This window comes from Leuciscus leuciscus (genome assembly GCF_965113295.1).
Source record: "Leuciscus leuciscus genome assembly, chromosome: 6".
Taxonomy (NCBI): Eukaryota; Metazoa; Chordata; class Actinopteri; order Cypriniformes; family Leuciscidae; genus Leuciscus; species Leuciscus leuciscus.
Window position 1 is genome coordinate 34,315,586 of NC_138730.1, and position 21,742 is coordinate 34,337,327.

The 21,742-nt window shown below is 35.9% G+C and overlaps 2 protein-coding genes across 3 annotated transcripts; one reads left to right on the forward strand and one right to left on the reverse strand.

The window, feature by feature from the left end:
• The first annotated feature begins 871 nt into the window (after window positions 1-871).
• Window positions 872-2,300, forward strand: cUnh14orf119 (chromosome Un C14orf119 homolog). The gene is made up of 3 exons (XM_082173713.1): window positions 872-1,030; window positions 1,386-1,804; window positions 1,900-2,300. Exons 2-3 carry the CDS (start codon window positions 1,388-1,390, stop codon window positions 2,071-2,073), a joined length of 591 nt encoding a protein of 196 aa, XP_082029839.1. The 5' UTR covers window positions 872-1,030; window positions 1,386-1,387; the 3' UTR covers window positions 2,074-2,300.
• Window positions 2,301-2,809: 509 nt separating this feature from the next.
• On the reverse strand, window positions 2,810-19,982 carry LOC309501387 (uncharacterized protein). 2 transcript variants are annotated; one of them, XM_082173451.1, is made up of 46 exons: window positions 19,841-19,982; window positions 19,691-19,743; window positions 16,681-16,707; window positions 16,552-16,570; window positions 16,324-16,389; window positions 16,153-16,218; window positions 15,954-16,037; window positions 15,771-15,860; window positions 15,597-15,656; window positions 15,457-15,522; window positions 15,225-15,311; window positions 15,008-15,097; window positions 14,777-14,863; window positions 14,606-14,683; window positions 13,954-14,043; window positions 13,761-13,823; window positions 13,425-13,487; window positions 13,194-13,253; window positions 13,001-13,075; window positions 12,802-12,888; window positions 12,655-12,732; window positions 12,503-12,565; window positions 11,318-11,407; window positions 8,961-9,050; window positions 8,785-8,874; window positions 8,451-8,540; window positions 8,195-8,284; window positions 8,015-8,077; window positions 7,858-7,917; window positions 7,716-7,775; window positions 7,491-7,556; window positions 6,686-6,772; window positions 6,520-6,600; window positions 6,367-6,435; window positions 6,019-6,108; window positions 5,823-5,900; window positions 5,656-5,745; window positions 5,370-5,459; window positions 5,185-5,274; window positions 4,656-4,802; window positions 4,416-4,505; window positions 4,217-4,306; window positions 3,967-4,071; window positions 3,763-3,834; window positions 3,620-3,646; window positions 2,810-3,506 (listed from the first exon to the last, which is right to left on the reverse strand). In XM_082173451.1, exons 1-46 carry the CDS (start codon window positions 19,911-19,913, stop codon window positions 2,950-2,952), a joined length of 3,987 nt encoding a protein of 1,328 aa, XP_082029577.1. In that variant the 5' UTR covers window positions 19,914-19,982; the 3' UTR covers window positions 2,810-2,949. The 2 variants fall into 2 exon arrangements, with proteins under 2 accessions (XP_082029577.1, XP_082029578.1); XM_082173452.1 differs by lacking the exon at window positions 16,681-16,707.
• Between the last annotated feature and the right edge of the window lie 1,760 nt (window positions 19,983-21,742).

A 21,742-nucleotide genomic window follows, 5' to 3' on the forward strand; every position in this document is an offset into this window, starting at 1 on the left:
TTAGATAGGTGGGCAAATGCATTTTTGTCTCAGTGCATGCATTGTTTTAGTTTGACAGGGTCGGCGCTAGCTTAGCTTAGCATAATGAATGGAATCCTTTGTTGCCAGTTAGCATGTCCTGGGTAAAAGTGATATAAAAAAATTTAAAAACCCACCTAATTACTTCTTGTGGCCTGCATATTCACAACAAGTACAAATAGCGATGCAGATTAACACTAGACGATTTCCTATGCAGATATTGACTTGGGACTATATTAGGGGGAAGCACAGGTGAAGCACTGCTACTTGGGCGCAGAGATATCACGCCCAAGTAGCAGTGCTTCGCCTGTGCTTCCCCCTAATATAGTCCTTAATATATAAGTCAAAATCTGCCTAGGAAATCGCCTAGTGTTAATCTGCATCGCTATTTGTACTTGTTGTGAATATGCAGGCCACAAGAAGTAATTAGGTGGGTTTTAAAAAAAATGTATATCACTTTTACTCAGGACATGCTAGCTGGCAACAAAGGATTCCATTCATTGTGCTAAGCTAAGCTAGCGCCGACCCTGTCAAACTAAAACAATGCATACACTGAGACAAAAATGCATTTGCCCACCTATCTAAATGTAGGAAAGAAAGTGAATAAGCCCTATTTCAAAAAACGGTGGAGTGTTCCTTTAATTTTTCCGAATCGGACATGTTCAAAAGAGCCGGTTCTCAGTTCAACGAGTCGGTGAGTTGTTGACTCGAAAGGTGAAAGGATTCAGTCAATTTAATGAACGACTCATTCAGTCCGTTTCGTCAGCGAGACGCAGTACTCTGAACAATGTGAAAAGATCCGATCCCCCCCCCCAAAAACGGGTTGTTTCACGAATAGGACATCACAACATGCAAAAGCCCCCTAGTGTCCGAGCGGTTTATTGAACATAACGCATCGAGCGGCTCCGTTTGAGCTTCACGGCTCAATCGAGATTATTTACCCTCTAATTTCCGATTTTGAAAGTAACAACATGCTTTTTTGACCGAAGGTGACAAATCCAGCTAAGAAAAGGTGACGTTTTATTTAAAATGACACTCTGACTCAAGTAATGTTTTAAAACGGAGTTTACCCGTTTGTTTTGGTCAGCTAGCAATCTGACGTTAGCAAGCACAGTGTGTCTTAACAAGGAAGTGAATACAAGTCTAGCCTACTGCAGTCATGATACAATGCAAAGCTAACGAAGCCTTTGAACCGATGTAATGATGTATGTTAAATGCATGAAGGTGCCTTATTTAATGTTTCAGTTTATGTATGAAGTTATGAAAATGCTCAACATTAAGGTAACCTGTTTCTTTTAACGCTATAGTTTTGTTTAGTACCATCAAAGTCAAGCCTGCTGAAATCCTCCTTTTTCTGACCTTATTAGAAATGGCTTGGTTCCACCAGGCTTTACAAGGCTCAGGCCAGCCAGATGCATCCATGATGCCCCCTACAGTGGAAGATCTGTCCCATACACAGGTCTCTAAGCACACCATTACACAGTTAGGAATGTCTGATGGACAAGGTTGGTCAACCCATCCTCCAGTCTCCATCACAAACTTTCCCCCTGCATCAGGAGGCATCGTCCCCCAACGTCTGGAAGCTCTGTCCTGCACGTCCCTCAACATGGGCTCAAGAGAAAACTCTGTGCCACTGACTTTCGTGACGCTTCAGGAGCAACGATGTGTACTTGGTTGGTATTTTGGATGGAACGCTGTCCAGAAGCAACGATTTCTGGAAGATCTGATCTCAAAGGCAGTGCCTGGAAAGGTGTCTAGTTTATTAGACCAGCTCAACACACTACAGGTGTTATATATTTTTTTCCATCCATCCATGTCAAAAGATGCTTTGTAGTCAGATCTGTATGTTAACACGGGTATTCTCTTTTCTCTTCATTTCAGGTGAATGATCGCCCACCCAACATTTTTGAATGCCAGTTAAGACTGTGGACTCAGTGGTTTGATTCATGGAGTGAAGAGGAGAGAAATGCCTTTTTGAACAGCTTAGAGGAAAAGGACCCAACCTTTGTTGCATACTTCTATAGCCGGGTTGCTGGAACAGCAGGCAGAGATTGAGGTCTTCATACAATGTTTTTTATTTGTTTGTCTTTTTCACTCTTTAAAATGTAACTGAAATCAAGTCTCCTATGGACTATTATACTGTTATATAGGTTTTTGAAAAGCTGAGCTTGGTATGCATGTGACCGTAGTTCAAGCACTATGTTTACTCTTAAAAGGTTCATGTTTGGAAGCAAAAACCTGTTGTAGTTTTTTCCCCTAAATAAAAAAAATAATGTTTTTCATTTATGTTTCCTCTGTGTGGATTTGCTGCTTCAGACATTCAAGTTCATTCAAAAATTAACATTTTGTCATTGTTTACTCTCTGTTGTTCCAATCCTGTATGCATTTATTTATTCTATGGAACAGATATTCTGAAGAATGTAGGTAACCAAACAGTTTTGGTTACCATTGACTTCCATTGTATGGACAAAAAAAAGACATTTTGCAAAATATCTTCTTTTATGAGGAAAGATACAGGTTTGCATCGATATGAAAGTGAGTAAATGATGACAGATTTTGCATGACTTTATCCTTTTAAATGTTAAAAGACAAATAAACAAAGAACTCCTGCACACTATCCGTACTTGCAAAAAAGTATCAAATTTATATCAAATATTTTTTTGCAAGTACGGATAGTGTGCGGGAGTTCTTTGTTTTACTTGACCTATCTACATGGTCTTTTTTCCCACGCACCTATCACCTAACATTTGCACTCTAAATGTTAAAAGACACCAAACATATAGGATAAATATTGTTTTTCAAATGTAAATGCTTTATTAAAATGAAAGATGCAAGACATTCAAGAATGCAGTTGAGAGTAGTAACAATCCAAAATCTCAAAGCAGAGGGCATTTTCTTTGCATACATAAACAGACTCCTAATATATGGAGATCATTGCTTCAGCCAATCTATGGATTGAACTTTCTTTAAGACCAAGGGAGGGTCAAAATCATTGGAATCACTGCAGGTCTCAATATATGGGTAAATGTTACCTTGCAGCTCATTGCCAGTGAACCTAAAGATTTCAAATTTATTTACTGCATCATAAAAAGTTACCTCTTTATTTTTAAAATCCACCTGGATCCCAATTACAGAAGGTGTTCCACGAACATTTATCTGAACATGCTTGTCTTCAATGGCAACAAGTGCTCCATCTCTTTTCTTCAGAATAACCCAATAGCCAGCCGAAGGGCCATATGTCAGAATACCTTTTCTCTGAGCGGACGATTTGGCCGCTCCCACAACATAACAATTTCTTCCAACCACCCCAATTTCCCAGTAATGTTTTCCAGAATTATATTGGTCTTTTGCCAGAGCTGCAATAGCTGTGTCGTAGCGCTCAGGGGTGTTAGGTACAGACTGAGCCAATAAAGAGGTTCTTGCCTCTTTCTCATTTTGCGACAAGATGAGTCTGCGGTGGGCGGTGTTTGCGTCAAACCTCGGCCATTCTGGCATGGGCACACAGGCAGACATTTTTCAGTTTAATTGCGTTTTTACAGTCTGTAACTAATATTTTTTTTTTATTCTGTTTATTACAACCAGACTGAAATCACAAACTTACCTTCCGTTGGAGGTTCTTTTTTCCCTTCTATAATAAAAAATAAAAAAGGAGTTATAAAAGAAACAAAAGCATACTGTTAATTCTGATAATAAATAATGCAAATAGTTGTTTTTTTTTGCTCAGGAAAAAAGGAAATATCTCACTCTCAAGTTCCTCCACTCTCTGTTTAGTCTCATTCAGTTCTTGTTTAAGTTTCCCATTCTCACTGACCACACCTATAAATATTGTGAAAATATTCAAACCTGTCAGATTTCCATCTACAGAAACATGCAAAATCAAAGTTTTTTTGGTCCCTGACCATTGCATTGTTTATTGACTGTACCAAAAGATAGTGGCACCGCACTCACCGTTGAATTTATCTTTCTCTTGTTTTAACTCATTTTGAAGTTCAGCAACTTTTTTGTCCTTATTCTTGAGTTTCTGGTCCTTCTCAGCAAGCTCTTGTTTTTGTGCTTCCAGTGTCAAAGTGAGGTTTGAATGAAATATAATAGACCAAATTATAAAATCCAAATCAATGTAATGCAATATAAAAGTGTAAAAAATAATGGACATGTGAACTTTATCATGACTTGGAGTGAATTGGCAGTATTGTCATACCAGAGATTTCTTCCTGTGATTTTTTTTGCAAAATGTTTTTCTCCTCTATGATTTTTCTTAGTTCTCTTTCATTTTCCTCCTGCTTGCGAACTAAAACAAAAGAAAGAAAGAAAGAAAGAAAGAAAGAATCAATTACTATAATGCATTCATTTAGTCAATTTTATATTGGAACACATTCATTACTAGATTTTATTCTTACTTAAGTCTTGATTTGCAGCATTTATCTCCTTAAGTTTGGCTTCAGTTTTAGCAAGTTGCTGGTCCTTTGTTTTAAACTCTGTCACTAGTTCTGGAGAACAAAAAAAAAAGGAGTAATGATGCATCAAGTGTGCAATTTGCAGCATCATTTTTAATTTTTTTATCTGTAGTTAATTTGATTGACAGTTTTCTGAATTTTCCCCAGTTTATGAACCACATATTCAAATCTCTTCTCACTGACCTTCGTTTTTCTTCTTCTCTCTTTCAAGCTCTTTCTCCATTTTGTCACGTAGCTCTTTCAATTTAGCAATGGTATCATCCTTCTCCTTCAGGTTCAGGTTCTCTTTAGCAAGCGCATTTTCCAGTCTTTGCAATTTCTCATTTAAACCTGACAGAGCATAAAAATGAAGTTAGGACAATAAGAAATGGTCAAATTGATTCTACAAATTTTGATGCTGCAAATTGCACACATAATGTGTCGAATTTGAGGTTAAATATTTAATAGCACATAGAGACTTAATGTCTCCAGTGGAAATATGTATTATAGAGAGAACCCCATTAGCCATTGTATACTTCACTTCATACACGGACTAGAAGTATGTCATCATAGCACTATAATTGTAGTTTATTTCTCACATGCTGCTAGGAATCCTTTAATGTCATTTTTATTCTTTGTTTTGGAGCGTCTTTCAGCATGTCAGCATTAAAAAAATATTATAAAAGATAATGAATTTAAGCACGTCTTTGGTGTTTTGATAGTGTCGTCATACCGGCGATTTCTTCATTTGCTTTCTGTAGTGCATTATTGTTCTCCTCTTTGATTTTCTTTATGTCATCATTTAGACTGTTCAGCTTTTTGACTGAAACAAAACACACAAAAATGAAATTCTTGGAATGACCAGTCATGCATAGGTGACACAATATGAAATCAAACATAAATAATATTTTTTCTTACCCAAATCAGCATTTTCAGCATTTGTCTCCTTAAGTTTATCTTCAGAGTTTGCCAGCTGCTGGTCCTTTGTTTTTATTTGTTTCTCTAGCGCTGAGAAAAAAAAGAAAGAAATGATTTATTAAGCATCATAATTGTTTTCATGTTTAATAAAACTGTGATTTAGTTTTTAAGTTATTTGTGATTGTATCCCAACAGGATGCATTCCCTCTAATGAAGATCTGTTCTTTAGGAGTCCCAACGTTATTATACTTATACATTATACAACTTAATAGCACATCAAACGTACCTGCAATCTTATCCTTTGATTCTTCTTGTAGTTTTTTCAATTTTTGTTGGCTTTCCTCAGCCGCCTTCTCTAGTTGTTTTATCTTGTCCTCTGGAAACCAACGTGTTTTTATTAACAATATTCTGGGTTAAAATGCAGAGTACATGGTAAGAACTAACACAACTTACTCAGCTTAGTGGACTGATCACAGTTAGCCTTCAAAAGCAAAATCTCTTTTTCTTTGTCCTCTATTTCCTTCTTTAGACCTAACCAACAACATAAAAAAGAAAGTTTAGTAGTCTTTGTTTCCCCTTTAATTTTAAATGAATAATCCGCACTCTTCAGATCATTTAATGGCAATAGATGCATTTAAGATTGGCTTACCATTGATTTCTCTTTTGTATTCCTCTTGCATTTTCTCTTTTGCTTGTTTTAGTCTGGACATTGATTCCTTTACAGAAATGATCTTCAAGGCTGTATGAATTTATAAGAAAAACATTTACATTTATGGATTTGGCATGCTTTTATCCAGAGCGACTTACATTGCATTCAAGGTATACATTTTATCATTTCATGCATTCCCCCCCAAAAAAAATCGAACCCATGATTTTGGCATTGCAAGCACCATGCTCCACTCTTTGAGCTACAATGCTGTTATTATTAAACAGATTAAGATAATACCCACAGGTTTTTACTCTATTGCAATTTAAAAGGAAATTAGATTAAACTCACTCAGTTCAAGCCCCTTCTCTCCAGAGTTTTTCAACTCAGTCAGCAAACCATTTAATTTAGCTTCCAGTTCTAAATGAAGAGAAGAAAATCAGTAATTGTGAGCTAATGAATGAGATGTTTTTAAAGGGACGAAATGGATTTGTTTCAACTCACGCTGAATCTTTGCTGAATTCTCTACAGTTGGATTTTCTTGCAGCTTCCATAGCTCAGTTAGTAACTGAAGTACATCTAGAGCTGTAACAAACCATTGTGTAAGTATGAAATGGTCTCTCTTTAGATAAAGAAGGCCCAAAATTCAGTAAAATGGGGTTTCACTCACTTTTGGCTGATATGGATCCCTCAGCTTTCAATTGCTGCATTGCCTCCTTCAATTCTTTTTTCTTTTCTTCCAGTTCTTTGCTCTTTCCTGAAAAGCAGATAACCATAGATGGAGCGAATGGAACAAAAACACACAAACCTTGGTCTTTTCCCCTTACAAATTTTTCATTTAAATTCACATAAAGTGAAAAATCGAATAGATTAATAAATTTTTGGTATTTTGAAAGTTAAGGTCTTGGAAAGGTGCAGTGAAAATAGTCTGTTAGGTCTGTGCGTAATTTGTTCAGTGATGCTCATTCATGTGAATAATTATGGAAAGTCTTACACCTGCATTGCTGATGTCAAATAGTATGAAATGTACACAACAAGTCAAAAGTTTGGGGTCAGTACGTTTTTTTTGTTGGTTTTTTTTAAATGAAATTAACACATTCATAGATTTATTTAGCAAGGACACATTAAACTGATCAATGGTGACAGTAAAGAATTTTACATTGTTACAATATATTAAATAAATGCTGTTATTTGAATGATCTTTACATCAAAGAATCCTCAAAAACAATCACCGTTTTCTCAAAAACATTAAGCAGCACAAACATGGAATACATAAATTCAGCTTTGCCACTACAGGAATAAATTACATTTTAAAATATATTAAAATGGAAAACAGTTCATTTAAATTGTGCTTTTACTGTATTTTTTGATCAAATAAATGCAGCCTTGGTAAGCAGAAGAGACTTCTTTTTATATGTATGTCTAAAAGTATTGCAGTTTGTGATATCAGAATCAATATATACATCCTTCATTACCTAATCCTTGTTCAGCTTTCTTATCCAGATACTCCACTTCATCAATTAGAGCTTTAATGATAAAAACTGAAAACAACAACAACATTGGAGAGAGAGAGAATTATGTGACAAAATAAGAGTGAAGTAGACTTACATAAGGTTTAACACAATATGATGTTTTTTTAATTACAATATTTTGTGATGAATTTTGTCATTAATTTAATTATAAATTAGGGCTTCACTCACCCTTCTTAAGAAGTTCACCATTCAGTTTAGAAATGGTATCGTTATATTCAGCCTGCATTTCTGTAACACACAGCCACCAAGTATCCTATTTATACAACTCTCCGAAAGTTCTGAAAGGACAATCTCTTTAAAGCAGACATACCTTTATATTTCTCCTGGAGTTCAGGGCAATACTCGGTGTCCACACATTTTTTTTTCAGCTCTAGAGAGAGACAGAATCGGGAAGAAGGGGAATTGTTCTTGAGACAATGACTTTAAATACCCTATATTGTTGAAGATTTTATTGCTGAAGGTTTTACTTTCATTATCGTCACGAATTTTGGCATTTTCTTCCTCCTCCTTCTTCAGTTTCCTTTCAAGCTCTAAAAGAACAACATCAAGTGTTCTTTTATTAATGGAAAGGCCCAATTTTTATATGCTTACTGTTAAATAAGTGAGGGAGGTTGTATCTGATGGATACGTGGATTGAATAAACTCACCAGCTATTCTAGCATTTACTTGCGATTCTTTTTCTTGCTCTTGCCGTTTCAAGGTTATCACTTCGTCCATGAGTTTGTTGATCTTTGTAACTAGGGGGACAAGAGGTTAAAACGTTATAAAGCAATGATCTGATGTTCTGACAGGACATTGGCAGACAAATCGACAAATGCATGTTTTATCTTCCAATCCTGATCATTATTGCAAACCGACATCATTTTCTGATTGGCTGAATCTCTTCAGTGCTTGTCCACTTACTTTGTTGTGATAGTGTGGCATTCTTCTCTTTCAGAGTTTTATTTGCATCATCCAATGCCTCATTACTCTCTTTTAGTTTACCTTCAAGATCTGTGACAGATTGAGTAATACGTTTTAATCAAAGAAAGAATAATAATGAAAATCAATTCATGGATTGTTGTTGAATTAATGTGACTGAAATGAAATACAGTAGTCAACATTTGAAATGGATCAAAAAAGTTAATCAAAGTTGTCCTAAGACAAGAACGGGTATTGTTCAAAATTCATGTATAACTTTGATGAAAGGTTTTGATCCACTTCAAATGTTGACTGCTGTACAGGGTGAAACTGAAACCTTTAATCCTCTGCTTTGCAGTCTGTTCAACTGTGTCCTTTTCCTTTTTCAGCATCGAAACATCGTTCTTCAGTTGATCAATGTCTCTCTCTGCAAATCAAGCATTTTAATGGCCTGCCACTATAGATTTTCATTTAGTTACTGTTTCAAATGTCAAAATGAAAGGTTTCACTCACGTAACTGACGGATGTCACCGGTCCCAGCAGCCAGCTCTTTGTTTTTTTCCTTCAGGATACGTTCCATCTCATCCAGTGCTTTTTGGAGCTCTGTCAAAAGTCAGTGTAAGTATAGCAATAATCCAACCTGAGCAGTTACAAATACAATCTGTATGTAAAAAAATAAATATTAAAAATAAAGGGGTCATGAAATGGATTTTTAAAATAATTTTAATAAGTTCCTTGAGGTTAACTTATAATGTTAATGATTTTTTTTTTGCACAAACAAACAATATATATACTGTATGCGGAAAACAATTATTTGTAATCCTCATTCTGACCCTCTGTCTGAAATGATCAGTTTTTAAGGGGCGGCTTCTTTAAGACTTGCCACTGTTATGATTGGCTAAAGTCATTGCAAAGGAAAACAGAATCAATACCCACTCCCTATTGCACGTAAGTAAGTGTTTTGAAAACATTATCCATATAAAACCGTGGTTTACAGACGAAGCATTATGTAATAATTTACTTGTGGTTTGTGATGCAGCTGCTGTCAGATTCAATACAGTTGGTAGCTTCATTTTTCAACAAGTTTCTTTGCGAACTCTCCATTATACTGTGACTTGTTTACAAAACAAAATTCTCCGAACAAACATATAATCCTCTGATGCGATCCGGGAAGCCATTAAAATAAACCATCCATTTGTTTCTGGCGCTGGGATCCTTCTGAAGTTTCTACAGAGATGCAAACAAGCTGTTTAAACTGGACGCGTCAAAGCAAACGTTCTTCACTCTTCCGTTTGTCATGTTGTCGACAGACTAGCGCGTAAAGTATGTCAGAAACTAATTGCTAATCTGTATACTGTATCTGGTGTATACAGCATCAGTGATTATAATAATGAGTTCTATTTGCTTTTGATGTGACATGACACTCACATCCAGTGTAGGCAAATGTCATGTCAGCCGTTAAAGGTGAACTAAGTAACTTTTTTTACCTTAACTGAACAGCTTCGGAGTCATTGGAATGGTTATATTACTTATTTCGGGTTGAATGGTAGTCGTTTCGCACCCCCCTGGTGCCCGTGAGCGGAAAATACGCACTTGCAACTTTGAGCCGGCGAGCCGCCGGCCGCTGCGTCAGGAAGTCTCGCGTGATATCAGGTCTCGCGATGTAAACAATTGCTTAATTTACGGCCAAAAGAAATCTGCTAAAATGCTGTCATTATTGCGCTCCCTCACGCTGTCCGAACCCGAATGAAGAAGACGTTTTAAAGAACGTCCCATCTGCTTTGATGTCGTTGATCTATAGTCTCTGGTGTCTGAGAATCAACAACGAGTTTTTACGACAGTGTTGTCAAATATCTATTCCGAAGCTGTGGGGGGAGCTCTAGAGAAACCTGCGAGCAAAAAGCGAGAATACAGCGAAGAAGTCCCGAAGCTACTGAGTGCTGCTTTAAGTGGTTGAACACCAGTGGGCGGGGCCTATATATGGTGTGACGATGTAGGACTATTCGTCGATGCAGTTGTATGCAAATGTATTTGCCAGCGTGACGTCACAGATCCTGCAATATCAAAACAAGACAGAGCTTTTGGAGCTTGATTAAACAAATGCTTTGTTTATAATATGGAGGATGTTTTAATCCTCATTTATGAGACAACGCTTCCCCGCCATTGGCGTAATTTTCCGGCTTTCCGTGTTTTCACTGTTATACGGTGGGGGCGCTATGACATCTTCTGAAAGAGTACAGAATCTCCACATCAAAACACAGGTTAAAAGAAGAAAAAACAAGGAATATCATATGTAAGCAGATGCTTATGTAAAATAACGCGATCATCAACATTAAACAGCATATAAATCGTCGAATGAAATGTCGACCTATAGGACTGTGAAGCTTTGGGGGTGTTGATGGACTCTACTCCATCTATGTTTTGATCATCGTTCTGAATCCCATCTCGATGTTGTCTTTGACAAAAATGCGTTGATGCAAAATGTTGCTTTTTTATTGAAACTTACCCACATTTAAGTGTTGATAAAAAATAAAAATTAAATAATGCATGAAGCTAGAATAAAACGTTTTGTGTGTGTGTGTGTGTGTGTGTGTGTGTGTGTGTGTGTGTGTGTGTGTGTGTTGGTTTGTTTGTTTAAAAGCAGAGGCTCTGATCTTTCTTTTGAATATATTGCATGTTCAGATATTCATACAGCCAAATATTCTGGGGGCCATGAACATTTTGTGAAAATGATCAAAAAAAGGGGAAAGAGTTAATGGTACAAAAACCTCTTATATGTCAAAAGATAAAGGCAAATTTGATTTCTCATGTCATGATCCCTTTAAGAAATATCAACACTTTTAAAAGTTCTTTAAAGTATCAGTGCCAACCAATTTTCTTCATCTCAGCCTGTGTAGTCACTGTTTTCAGCATTTCCGTTATCCAGGTTACATCAGACTGGAGAGCCAGGATTTTCAACACTGAGGCAAAAAAAAAAAAAAAAAAAAAAAAATTATAATAATAATATTGATTGTTCTGCCAAAAATATATGAACAAATTATGAATTTGGTATAATAAAATTTAGATTAACTGATTTAAGCTAATGTAATACTCAAAAAGGCCCATTCACACCACAAATGTGCGATCGCATGCACAACAAACTCATGATAATGTTTTGTTTAATATAAGTACGCGCTGCAGTTATGTTGTCTGCTGCCTTAAATGCTTCAGCTCTTTAAAGCAGGATGGATTCTAATTGGTCAGTGTTTTTATTGTTCATCAGTTGTGAAAGTGATTCGAACAATATTATTTCTCTGTGCCATTATCATTTCAGTTGTGGTGTGGACTGTGGACTCAGCTATTGTTTAAGTCTTTATCATAGTAATCATCCTTGGTGTGAACTTCAGAAAGTGTAATTATTTAACTATATATAATAATAATTATAATAATTCATTACATTTATATAGCGCTTTTCTCGGCACTCAAAGCGCTTTACATAGAAGGGGGGAATCTCCTCAACCACCACCAATGTGCAGCATCCACTTGGCAGCCATATTGCGCCAGAACGCCCACCACACACAGCTTACTGGTGGAGAGGAGACAGTGATGAAGCCAATGATATGAGGATGATTAGGAGGCCATGATGGACAGAGGCCACTGGGCAAATTTGGCCATGATGCCGGGGTTAAACCCCTACTCTTTCGAAAGACATCCTGGGATTTTTAATGACCACAGAGAGTCAGGACCTCGGTTTTACGTCTCATCCGAAGGATATGGCCTGGTTTCACAGACGAGACTTAGATTAAGCCTTAGTTCAATTAGGACATTTAAGTACCTTTTAGAAAAGTGCCTTAGAAAAAACACAACGGGTGTGCATCTTGAGACAAAACAATGGCACTGACATATTTTAAGATATGTCAGTGCAAGTTGCTTTCAGTTAAAACAGCTCAAACATGCATTTTAGTCTGGGACTATAGGCGTAAAGCTTTGTTTGTGAAACTGGCCAAATATGAGTGTAAACAACTTCAAATAACACAAGCCTTAAGTCCAAACAAGAACCATAATTCTCCACTCACTTGGTTTTGCAGACGTTTTATCGTCTAATTCTGTAATCAATTTCAAGAGATCCTTTTGCAGCTCTGAAACCAGAATAGAACATGAGTTGAAATTTGACTGTTCATTTTTCCAATTAGTACATAATTACTGCAAGTGTACTGTATACACTCACTGCTGATTTGATTTAAGTTGTCTGGATCTTTGTTCTGTAGCTTCCAGATTTCCTCCATCTGCGATATCACCTTAAGGACTGACAAGCAGAGGCAATCAGTACACAAAACTTTATGCCAGATATTAATGCAAAGAGAACCAGTCTCACTTTTCTCAGAGCTAGCGTCACTTTTCTGAAGTTCCTCCTTTTTTGCCTTAAGTTCTTTGAGTTTTTCATCCCGCTTTCGCTTCAAATCTATTGGTTGTTCAAAGTACAAAAATAGAAATTAGCAGAATGATTTTTTTAATGCGGATTGCTTTTCAAGTTGACAGAATCACGAGTACAAAAAAGGTTCAGAGAGACATACCATCATTAGATGAAGATGCTTTAATTTGTTTCGTTAATTGGTCTATTTCAAAGCCCAGCAAAATAATCTGGATGGCTGTGGAAATGAAATGTTGCCATGTATATTAAATTAACTGTACTGTATATTAATTTCAACTGAAAATAATGGGGGTAAAAATAATATATATATGTCTCTAAAATTTCACTCAACTTGCCTGTCTTTAAGGTTGAATCTGTTATTTTATCTACTTCAGCACCCAGTTTAGTTTCTGCATCTGGAAAAGATGATACATACATAAATAAATAATAATCACAACACAATAATCGTGAGATGGACCTTTATGTTTTTAATTAAATCTACATTTAAAATGTATTTTGTTGCTTTCATGTCAACAAAGCTTTCATATTGTCACTTGCTGGGAGGAAAGGAGAGTAAAATATCTTACTCATGTACATATTCAACATGTCTTCGCATTGTTCTATCTGGTCAATCAGCTTTCTGCGTAAACCTGGGTGTAGAAAAGATTACAGATCACTCAACAATCTATGTTTGATTTTGGAATGAAGGACCCAATATACAATGAATATTGTTGGCTCCTATGATAAATTGCTTCAGATTTTTCTCATTTGTAAGACATTGGACAAAAGCATCTGCTAAATGAATAAATGTACATTTAAATTAATGTAAACATATATAGAAAAAGTTTTTTTCATCAGTGGGATATAAATTATTGATTTAAAAGCATCCCTAGTTGGCAAGTAATTACAAGATGATATCTTACGTTTGTTGTCAGAATCCAGATAAAGTGCCCTGTCCTTCTCCTTTTCAAGCTCTTTCTGGAAATCTGAGAAGGCATAACCCAAAATCACACACAAACATCACAATTCGCTGCTTTTTAAAGCCTGTCAATCAATCAAAATAATATATATATATATATTTAAAAAAATAATAATTAAAAACCATTCAGATCTCACCAGCTATCTTAAATTCGTCTGCTTCCTTTTGTCCCTGTGCAGTGATTAGCGCCTCCATAAAATCAAACTGGAGTGTAAGAATTCTAGAAACTAAAAATAGCACCAAAAAAAGTATAATATTACTGATGATGCAACAGTAAAACTTAAGGGTGTAACGATACCCTCATGTCACAATTTGATACATATCACAATACCGAAGTCACGATACAATATTATTGCGATACTCCAAGACATATGGTAAAAGGTTAACAAATGTACTGTTAATTAAAATACTACATTTGGTATTACATTGGGGGTGGAAATGAATAGGCTTGAACTTGGTGCTGGTTACCCAATGCACTGGACAATGGTGACACCAGAATACAAATATTCAAATATTCATCAGAATTATTTTAGATGAATATGCTTTCACTCTGTCACTGACTAGATATATTTAAAATAATGTAGGCCACTTTTTACTGGTAACATAAGACATTTGGCATTATCAGGACCAGCACAGTAATTTTTATTTTGGGTGAACTATACACAAGATTGTCACTATCCACGATACATACTGTTGCATTTATGTATTGCGATATTGAGACTAGAATTCACGAAATAGAATAATTCATGAAAAATGAGAATCAGGTATATTAAAATGAAAGAAACTTACTTAACTCGTCTTTTCCCTTCAATTTGGCAATTTGATCAATTACTCCAGTTCTTTTCCCATCAAATTCATTTGTCTGTCCTACAAGATACAAGTCATTGGCAGGATGAAATATTGATTCACATATCTAAATTCAAAATAATATATAAATCAATACTAGTTTGATTCCAGTACCAATAAGCTGAGCAAGTGTTTGTTTAAGTGCTGATAATTCAGCATTCAGGTCCAATATTTCTTTCTCCAGTGTTGCAATGAGTTTATCTGTGAATCCATAACAGAAAATGGGAAGGAAATGCTGCAGATCTCACAAGTTACCTCTTATTTGTCACACAACATGGATTATAGATACTATACATTTATTGTGGAGCTACAAAAAAAGAAAACAAACACTGAATAATAACATACCAATTTTTTCTATGTTTTCTCTCCTCTCCCCTCGTTCCTCTTTCAAATCTGATAGGAGGCCACTTTTGTACTCCAGTTTGCTTTTAATTACTGGTAAACATTAAATGAGATGAAATGATTGTGCACATATAAAATTATCCATTCAGATCATCTCACAACTGCAACTTCACAATTCCTAGCCTATGGATTTTGTAAACATCAAAGAATGAACACTCACCATCCATCTGCACTTGCATCTTAAATTTACCAGAGAGACGCATCTTTAGTTCAATTGCCTCTATTTGCAATGTAACAATCTGCAGTACTAAAAAAACAAAAACTGTATTGAGTCATCTGGAAAAGACTCAAACTGCAATGCCACGTTTTCAAAAAAATTCAGAACTTTATCCACAATCATTGATAAAAGTATGATCGAAAGGCTCCACTGTTCTCATCCTCATTAAACTCACCTTGGTTTGCAATGCCACCTTGTCCCCCTTGTTGTTTGAGCTTGTCTTCCAGGTATTTCTTTAATTCTGTGGATTAGATACATAAGAATGTGCAAAACCAACTGTAAAGTAACATTCATACATATTTTCATCATACACACCATTAAGAGGGGTTGATGTTGCCTTATCACTTTTCAATGCCTCTGAGCTTATCTGTGAAACTAGAGGAAAAAACAAGAACAATTACTTCTAGTCCTGCTGGTTAAGAATTGAGCAAGGGCTCAAAACGCAGTGTCAGTGTGGTATTGCTCCATGCAAAGGGGGTGTCTCTGTACCTGCATGCTTGAACATTTCAACACTTCCTGAAAATTCTTTCTTCATCTCTAACAAGACTCCCTCTGCTTCCTGTCGATGCTTCAACAGTCCTGTTGATTTTTTAAATACCTGCATGACTATACACAGGAAATGTACCGGTTTTCAAGTTAATAATAAAATATTGTAATATTGTTGGAACGCACTTTCAATCCTTGTGGGATCTGTCTCAGTGTTCTTTATCGCATCTATCTCCTGTAGGTCGATGACTTTCTGGAGAATGTTTAAGACTGAATGGTCGGAAAACAAGGGTAATAAGTGTCAATCTATTGTCTTTTCACAATATGTTTTTAAAAAAAGGAGACTTATTTCATTATTTGTTCATAGGTATCATTTTCAACATACCATCCTTGGCTGGACTCTTGGTGGCACTGACTTGTTTAAAAAGATCCTCCAGTTGCCTTTTAAGACCTGAAAACATGTCCACCAATATAAACATTGTAATGAATATGAGTGCAAGATGGAACTGCATGGTTGATACTTTTAAGTTTGAGTAGATGAAGATGGTTGACTCACCATCAATATTATCCTTCGCTGCTTTGTAAGAATCCCAACATGGAATCTTCATCTCCTTGCCTATCCCTAAATAATCACGGATGATAAGACCGACACTTTCTACTCATGTTGTACAATGTTTTACTGGGATGGAAACTTCAAGCTGGTAGAACTGGCCTGGGGTGAAAACTAATCAAATTGGTTTAATATCTGAATAAAATGGTTTTGAATAAAATATAATTCACATACCTGTATAGTCCTTAGTAGGCTAGTTTACAGAAAGATAATGAAAAAGGTCTTTTTTTTTTAACAACGTACATTTAAAAGTGCATGTCTATAAAACTAATATGCAAAAAACAAAGATTAAAACAGGCTCACCAGGGTTTCTATTGTGAAATCCCATGCCTAAAATGAGTGGAAAATTTCACTTTAGTCTAAAATGAGTGACTTTGTTCAGTTTTTACAGTGCGTGAAAGACATTACAATATATAAATATACAATTTGCCAATGATATATTTTTCAAGCTGCATTTTTGTGTTAGAAACTTCTCATTTACACTACCAGTTAAACTTCTTGTATACCACTGAATCCACACCGAACTGACTTTGCAGAGCTGCTTTACAACGGAATTGGAACTTGTCTCATATTTGATGAAGTTTGCATAATTGATTCTGTTCTTTTCCTGTTTATTGCTGTGAAACCACTTTGAAACAATCTATATATATAAAGCGTTATATAAATTAAGGTGACTTGACTTGGCATAAAAGTTTGGGTTCAGTCATTTTTGTAGAAATAAATTAATACTTTTATTTAGCCAGGATGCATTAAATTGATCAAAAGTGACAGTAAATACATTTATAATGTTGCAAAAGATTTCATGTAAAAAAAAGTTTTTTTTTTTTTGTGTTATTTCTATTTATCAAAGAGTGTATCACAGTAGCAGTGTTGGGGGTAACGAGTTACAAAGTAACGGATTACAGTAACGATATTACTTTTTTGGGTAACGAAATAAAGTAACGCATTACACTAAAAATATCGGTAACTACACTACTTTACTAGACTATAGGAACGCGTTTTCCTGCGTTACCCAATTCGTGTTTGCCTGCGTGTAAAGCTCTGATCTGTTTGTGCTGCGTGCATGTCTGTCTGTGTGTGTGTGTGTGTGTGTGTGCGCGCGCGGCACCGTTGTCATAGAGATCGATTTGAGTGACGTAGCTGCTGGTGCGAAGGGGAGCGGGAAATGGAGACGGAGGAGACGGACAGGGGGTTTCGGCCAGTGGCGATATTCACATTTCTTTCAGTTTATTGCTCGAAAGGACCAAAATATTCGCGTGAAATGCACTTTATATGCTCAGGCAGCAAGTACTGGCCATCGGGACTACCGGGAGATTCCCAGTGGGCTGACGTGCCTTTTGGGTCGACATCTCAAAATTTTTTTTTTTTTTTTTTTAACGGACCATAAAACTCGTACATCGGCGGCCCATTCGTTTTGCTTAATTGGCGGCGCTGGGTTAAGTAAGTGCGTGCCGGTGTAATGCATTAGTTAAAAAAAGTATTCGTCAGTTTTTTTTTTTCCTGATAGCTGACCGGCCCATGAAACACCTTGGCCCATTGGATCTTTTCTTGATTGACACTGGGCTGGTCCAATCACATCTTTAAACACCTCCCCCTTTGGGCTTTGAGCGAGCGTACAAGTGTTTCAGTGTGTATCTGTCAAAATAGTCTGAGAGATGGAGAAGAAACGCAAGGAATGTGCAGAGAAAATTAGCGTGAAAAATAGACACAGACCCTTCAAGCAGACACTGTAAACTGTGTCAAAATGTTTTCTGCAGCAGCAGGACCTTCATCAGCTCCCGTGGCTGATGATGAGGATCAGGACAGACATGAGAAAGTGTAGAGCCTGCGGTAAGCAGAACTAACAGTTACTTTCAAAACACTTAGGCTATCCCATACACAAAATAAATACATTTTAAATATATTTTCAGAGTATATTTTGGAATATATGCAAATATTTGAAATTGGCCCAATAAATATATTTCACACCATATTATATCACATCATATATTTTTGTTATATTTCAGAATATATTTCAATGTACTTTTTTTCTGTATGGGTCCCCAAAAGTGTCAAAATATATGTGGCATATATTCCAAATACATTGAAATATATTCTGAAATATAACAAAAATATATGATGTTAAGTGTGAAATATATTTATTGGGCCAATTTCAAATATTTGCATATATTCCAAAATATACTCTGAAAATATATTTCAAATATATTTATTTTGTGTATGGGATGTCATGAGTGTAGGAACCCATTACCCAGTAACACATTATTTCCACATCTGCATAGTTGACGATTACCGTAATTTACTATAAATTTAATGAGACGCGTTTGTAAACCATGTTTTCCATCAAAATAAAAGATCATGTGCTTATATCTCTTTCAAGTATAGAAATTAGTACAAAACTAATTATGAAAGTTTCCTTTATTTTTCAGTGCATTTGTTTTACAATATATGCATATTAGTGTGCTATTATTATTATGGCCAAAATGCCAGGGCCGATTTTTTTTTGTCCCAGTCCAGCCCTGATTATGTGTCTACCACCGCAGACATTTGTCCTTTATCCTGTTGTCTGTGGATTTTACAGTGAGGCATATTTCTTTGTGCAGACATGGATATTGTTCTTTCATATGGTTTTACATGCCATTTTGTATAGGCTACATTTATAAACACTATGCGGACAGGCTAAGTGATGATAGGGCTATGATTTTTGTCCGTATCTACAGGGTAAATTAAGAAATGGGAAAGTAAAGTAATAAGTAGTGAAGTTACTTTTCAAATGCAGTAACTAGTAAAGTAATCTCATTACAATTTACAGAAGTAACTAGTAACTAATTACTTTTTTTGAGTAACTACCCCAACACTGCACAGTAGCCACACAAATATTAAGCAGCACAATGTGCTCAACATTGATAATAATAAGAAATGTTTCTTGAGCACCAAATCAGCATATTATAATGATTTCTGAAGGATCGTGTGACAATGAAGAATGAAGAGATGCTGAAAATTCCGCTTTGCCATCACAGAAATAAATTACATTTTTAAAATAACACAAATAAATAAATTAGAAAAGTTATTTTAAAATGTAACAATATTTCACATTATTACTGTTTTTCTGATCAAATAAATGCAGCCTTTGTGAGCACAAGAGATTTCTTTCAAAAATATTTTTAAAATATTAACGACCCCAAATATTTAAACAGTGTGATTGTATACTGATTCATATACTTCACGTATACTTGTAAACTGAAGTCAAATGACAATACAAGAAGTCATATCTGAAAAAAGCATGTCTGTTTAACCAGTTACACTTGAAACCCACCTCAAGCGAAGTGTCTTTTTCATCACTCCTATATGAGGCTGTATTCATAGGACCTAAATCACAATGAAAATATCAATGCACTCTATGTCTTACAATTATTTATTTCTCTCATAGAAAGGAGACAGACAGAACAATGGAAGAAATGCTTACCACATTTAGCCTGTGTCAGCAGGTAAATTGACACAAAGAAAGAACAAATCAGGAGATTATCTATCCACCCCATTGCTGTGTGTGAAAGTACTATCACAGTGAGCTTGTGTGCTTTATATATGAAAAACACACTGGGCCGTTATTGCCCAATTCTCATTTTTACTGGGTTATTTTACCTCTCATGCCGGAAGAAAGCACCAGTAGACTGACTTAGCTAATGTAGTTCTGACTAACTCCTTATATGACCAAAGAAATTACTTTCGTTGGGCCAAATGACACATATGTACTTTGCCATTTGTCATCTGCACTGTCACAACATCTTACATGTCTTGATCATGTACATGCAGTTTTATTATGCCGTATTCTGATGTTGCAACAGAAATGATTGACTCTCTCTTTTCCAGCACTTTTGACACTGTTGCTCCATTGTGCTTAAAGAATATTAGAGGAAATATTCCAACACCATGGTACAATGAGCACACTCAGGCCCTTTAGAGAGCAGCCAGAAAAATGGAGCGTAGCTGGAAGAAAACAAAATTAGAAGTTTTTCGCATTTCTTGGAGAGAAAGCATGATTGCATACAGAAAGGCCTAGATCTGCTTATTTTTCAACACTTTTAGAAGAAAACAAACACAACCTTAGGTATTTATTCGAAACAGTGGCTAAATTAACAAAAAATAAAGCTTCAACAACGGACGTTTCCAAACAGCACAGCAGTGACTTTGTGAACTTCTTTACTTACAAGATTGATAATATCAGAGTGAAAATTATAACTATGCAATCGTCTACTACAGTATCGCATCAGAGAGTGCATTGTAGTCTCCCTGAGATATAGGAGATGAAGAATTGTCTAAACTTGTTAAATCATCTGCACGTATTATCCCAGAATACTGTCTAACAATTGATGGCTGCTCTGTCAAGTCTTCGTCGTCAGTTAGGAACCTGGGTGTGCTCTTTGATACCAATCTTTCATTTGAAAGCCACATTTCTAGCATCTGTAAAACTGCATTCTTCCATCTTAAAAATATATTACGAAATATGCTTTCAATGAAAAATGCGGAACAGTGTAAAGTCACGCTCGATCGGCCCAAAGTCCGGCATCCGACCAGCACGGAAGGTAATTTACGTGTTACTGTCTTTTCTCGAGGCAAAGTATTTTTTGATTAAACGCAATACATTTGAATATGTATTCTCTCGTTATTTCATCTGACTCCATAAATGAAAAGTTTTAATGATATCTGTGCATCATTAAATGTGAGCGAATGTTTGGCTATTCCTTTTAACTCTTTAATGAAAATAATGTCAAAGACGGTTAGAATAATCAAATGTAACAATTTATTATGTCAGGTAAATGTATCGTGCCAATTTCATAATCAATTCAAAGATACTCGATACAAAACATCAAATGCTCTGGAATAAAGAGAAGAGATGCGAACCCAAAATTAAAATACATGATGCTGAATTCTTTGAGGTCCTTCAACATCATGGGCTCATCTGAGTAATAGAAGGCCCCGATCTTCTCATTGCATTCCATTATATAGACAGAACCTCTTTCACATGGAAATAGGGGTGGTAGTGGCAATGGGGTGGTAGTGGCGCAATGGATAAGACACATGCCTTTGGTGTGAGAGACCCGGGTTCGAATCCACTGTGAGACACCAATGTGTCCCTGAGCAAGACACTTAACCCCTAGTTGCTCCAGAGGCGTGCGACCTCTGACATATATAGCAATTGTAAGTCGCTTTGGATAAAAGCGTCAGCTAAATGAATAAATGTAAATATCTGCTAACAATGGAAATTTGCATTCAGAGGTTACACCTTTTGGGGGTATGAGACCATTTGCCAGGAGACCACCTTCCTTTGTATGCCAGCTATCTCTAAACTCCTAAAAACCTTATTACT

Bases quoted from the DNA above. Each gene is read 5' to 3' on its own strand.
- cUnh14orf119 (XM_082173713.1), top strand. From the start codon at position 1,388: ATGGCTTGGTTCCACCAGGCTTTACAAGGCTCAGGCCAGCCAGATGCA. The intron at 1,805-1,899 runs GTGTTATATATT...TCTTCATTTCAG, and splicing joins ACCAGCTCAACACACTACAG to GTGAATGATCGCCCACCCAA.
- LOC309501387 (XM_082173451.1), bottom strand. From the start codon at position 19,913: ATGGGGTGGATAGATAATCTCCTGATTTGTTCTTTCTTTGTGTCAATT. The intron at 13,254-13,424 runs GTAAGATATTTT...CATCTTTTCCAG, and splicing joins CATGTTGAATATGTACATGA to ATGCAGAAACTAAACTGGGT. The intron at 7,557-7,715 runs GTGAGTGAAGCC...TGTTGTTTTCAG, and splicing joins TGGTGAACTTCTTAAGAAGG to TTTTTATCATTAAAGCTCTA.